This window comes from Odontomachus brunneus, unplaced genomic scaffold (assembly GCF_010583005.1).
Source record: "Odontomachus brunneus isolate Ranch 3 - 2012 unplaced genomic scaffold, Obru_v1 Obru_scaffold_022, whole genome shotgun sequence".
NCBI lineage: Eukaryota > Metazoa > Arthropoda > Insecta > Hymenoptera > Formicidae > Odontomachus > Odontomachus brunneus.
This window is the reverse complement of record NW_022639472.1, coordinates 125,320-129,222: the sequence shown is the minus strand read 5'-3', so window position 1 is coordinate 129,222 and position 3,903 is coordinate 125,320. Positions and strand designations below refer to the sequence as shown.

The window sequence follows — 3,903 nt, the reverse complement described above, 5'->3', positions numbered from 1 at the left end:
ACGTAACTCGCGCCTTTCTGAAATATCTCTCAAACAGCACAAACACACTCGTAAATTATGCTATCAAGCACGATGCAATGAAATGTGAAAGGCTTAGTCTTTCCTCTCCGTCTCTTTCCTTTTTCGCGACACAAACAGGTTGCACCCTCGACTTGGAGTCAGCACACGTTGCTCACTCCAAGAAAAAAGAAATAGTTCATCTAATTATAGTTATTTCTGAGCCAACCATATTTTGTGGCTGTTGTAACCAAAAATGGTAGCAGTAATATGCAATATAAGATTGTTAATTATAACTAACATTATAGAATTCGATAAGAAATTGTTCTTTTATAGGCCTTCTACAAGAACTATTAGTCATAAGCCGTAAACAAGTTGACAACCACAGTCGATTATTTTTGAAAATAAATATAAATATAAATAAATAAATGAATAAATATATATATATATATATATATATATATATATATAACCCTAGAATACTAAACATTAAAAAGTTACGTAAAATCCTAACGATGAATTTTACCCAACGCATTTTCATTTGTTTATAACTCTCGGAAAAAGAATCAAAATTTAATCTTTTTTTAATTAATGTAGAAAGCATCGAGGAACACGAATCTATTAATGTTTTCGCGATTCAATGAAGCTTAAAAAGATTCTAATGAATAAAACAAAATATGTTTTTAAGAATAGTGACGTTTGAAAAGTCTGGGTAAATTTTATCTATGTTTATATAAGGTTCTAGAGTTAACCATAATTTGTAGTACTTATTTCTAACTACAGAAATTGAAGGAATTGTATTCTTCATCTGGATAAATATCAGAAAAATTGTTCTTAGTGCGTGTGTTACGTTAAAAAACGTTTATTTCAGTATTTCCACATACTAGGTTTACATCGGGGAAATGTGTGTGCACAGTGTTGAGTTGCATAAATCGCGCGTTTCGGAGTATATCGAGCGCGAAGCAAGTGTCCGCGACGCACGATTATTCATGCGATTATGCGTGTCCGTCCGTAAGTAAGGATATATCGGTATATCGGCTGGATGTGTCGCAAATCCCGTGCGCGCGCGCGCGCGCGGTGCGTGAACGGCTGCACGTTTCGAAATCGTTCGCGCGCGTTGCTTTAGCAACAACCCCTTCGGACTTTTACGCACTTGCCGACGCATTCGAGAAACATTCGATTACCGAATACCGCGGAAAAGAGAGGAGGGCAACGAGAACCAAAAAGAAAAAGGAAATATGAACGACGCAATTGACGACTTAACGAGCGGCGATAGGTGGTCGCCTCGTCGGGCCGAATCTTTGTGGCGCAAGGTGCGCATACGTCGTGCACGGTAGCGCGTAATGATGCGTGTGTCGAAAGTGCCGCGAGATTAATCTGTTAGCCGTGGCCGGCCAAAGAGAGAGGCGAGAGGATATTCGCGGATATATACACGTGTTTACTGGTCGCGCGCGATCCGCGATTTTCGCACACACTCTGACATTTACGTCGCTTTCCCTCCCGTCTGTTTCTCCTCCTTCTCCCCCCTCCTCCCCCCTCCTCGTCTCCTTCTCTTCCTCGTCGTCCTCGTCGGTGGTCTTAGCGCAGTACCGTTTACTCGAACGCGATCCTACCGCAAGTGACGCTTGTTTTTCTAACGGCATATATACGTTTTACGGTGTGTGAAACAAGTGTACCTCTCTTTGGTGCAACTCGCGTAATACCTCGGGCGGGTGAAAGTTGTCCCCCTCTCCCCCTCTCGCAATTCCTCATAATCGCATAACGCGTCGCTCTAACTCGACTCTTTGCCTCCGCTCACCCTTTCCTCCTCCTCGTCGTCTTCTCGCTCTGATGCGTCACGCTCGTGTTTCATAATCAGTCGTTGCGTACAAAAGGAAAATTATTTTATTCGTCGTTACATTTACGGGGTGTATAGTACAACTCGAGGACGGGATCACAATGAATACAATATCGGTGCATTGCGTAGACTCCTACTAGAACGACGTGGCCGTTCCGCCGGTCGCTCCTCGATCCCTCGACGACCGGTCGCGTCCCTGTGGAACGAGCCGTGCATCGCGAGTCGTTCGCCGTCAGACAGAAAAGGGAAAAGACGTCCCCGTTCTCTACCGCAGTCCACTTGGTCTTTCTCTCTACTCTCTCCCTCTCTCTCTCTCTCTCTCTCTCTCTCTCTCTTCATCTCTCAATGATGTCCGAATCCGCCAAAGTCGCCGCCGAAATCGTGTCCACCGCCGAAATCGTGTCCTCCGCCGAATCCACCGCCGCCGAATCCGCCGCCGCCGAAGCCGTGCTCCTCATGCTTCACCACCACCGGATACGGCTCCTTCACGACCACGGGTACCTTCACGGGATAGGGCACGGGTTTCGCTATCTCGACCGGGACCTTGACCGGTACCTTGACCGGGTAGGGCACTTTGACGGGCACCTTGATGGGTACCTTCACCGGGTAGGGCACCGGCTTCTCCACTGGGTAGGGCACGTGCTTCGTCACTTCGACCGGGTAAGGCTGCGGGACGTGGACCGGATATGGGCGGTCGACCGGCACTTTGATCGGCACCTTCACCGGGTACGGTACATGCTTGGTGACCTCCACCGGGTACGGGTGCGGCACCGGCACGTGCTTCGTCACCGTCACCGCCTTGATATGATCGGTGGAGATTATCTCGTGACCGCCGTGACCAAAGCCGCCGCCGTCACCGAAGCCGCCCCCGAAGCCACCGTGATCGCCCAGGCTCAGCTCCAGGCCGCGCTTCGACTTCTCATCCTTAGGCTGGGCGCTGGACTCGGCTTTCTTCGTCTCCTCGGCTGCGACCGACAACACCAGGCCGCACAGGAGTATCACCTGCCGGAAGAAAGGCAACACGGTGATCGTAGTAAGGTTTCACCGAGCGCGAATAATGCGTTGCACAATCTGCTGCGCCAACTTTTCACGGAGCAGAGGAACCGAGAGAGATCGAGAAAAAAGATGAGAAGTTCGTATCGACTATCACGGCCTGAGATTCGAATTACGATTTGTGGAATAAGATAATTGAAACCTTTTTTATCATTAATTGACACTAACGTAGCTTGGAGCCGTAATGCTAATTCTGTAGGAAAATTTGGATTCTAAGAGCATTGGTAGTATTTCCGAAAATTCCCGAAAACGCGACAATAGGAGTCTAAGGTCACTGCGAGTAAATTCTTGAATAAATCGAAGCGATTTGTCGGATAAACGATTTAGGCAGTAACTGCTGCAACTGATCGAAATGTAACGTTATCTGACGAACTGATCGAGCAGGGAAGCAACGAGTATCGAAGGGAACGCTCAGTAATTTGGGCTTCTGCGTGCGTAACGTGTAGCGAAACCGCGAGTCGAATTATCAAAATTAAGCCTCTTCGAGGCTGTTCATTACATATCTAGCGGGAAACGAGCCGTGGCTTGGAAATGAGAGACCGCGTGTGCGGCGCGCTACACGACTCGGCCGAGTGCAGCTCGCGCTTCTACGAGCGGTGATTCGAGCGGCTATCTTACTGGCGCTACTCACTTTCAGCTTGTCGGTGCTGTTCATGTTGGTCGGCAGTGAGCACACTGGTACCGCCATGGTCTACCCTCGCTTTTATAGGGGACGCAACGCTCTGTCCGCTGGGCAACTCGAGCGTGCCGATGAAATTGTCGGCGGGTAGGAAGTCAACAGAAGGAAAGGAAGACAACGACGCGCTGTGAGCTTGACGCGCTTCTACGTCTGGCTTTGTCCTCGCGTCCATTTTCACCTTGCTTCTTTCTCGAAACGTCTCCGTCCGTACGATCTTAGGTGGGATACGCACTTTCGCAATGACGCGGAGAGAAAATCTGATTTCTTCGATTTGCTCGCGTGACACTTGACCTCGCGCGTTGACAAAGAAATGTTGAACGTAAATCTTTTACGAAAA

The 3,903-nt window shown here is 48.2% G+C and overlaps 1 protein-coding gene across 1 annotated transcript; it reads right to left on the bottom strand.

The window, feature by feature from the left end:
* Positions 1-843: 843 nt before the first annotated feature.
* LOC116842208 (keratinocyte proline-rich protein-like) lies at positions 844-3,619 on the bottom strand. The gene is made up of 2 exons (XM_032811069.1): positions 3,519-3,619; positions 844-2,836 (listed from the first exon to the last, which is right to left on the bottom strand). The coding sequence occupies exons 1-2, from the start codon at positions 3,573-3,575 to the stop codon at positions 2,177-2,179; spliced, it is 717 nt and encodes a 238-aa protein (XP_032666960.1). The 5' UTR covers positions 3,576-3,619; the 3' UTR covers positions 844-2,176.
* Between the last annotated feature and the right edge of the window lie 284 nt (positions 3,620-3,903).

Bases quoted from the DNA above. Each gene is read 5' to 3' on its own strand.
- LOC116842208 (XM_032811069.1), bottom strand. From the start codon at position 3,575: ATGGCGGTACCAGTGTGCTCACTGCCGACCAACATGAACAGCACCGAC. The intron at 2,837-3,518 runs GTGAGTAGCGCC...TTCTTCCGGCAG, and splicing joins ACAGCACCGACAAGCTGAAA to GTGATACTCCTGTGCGGCCT.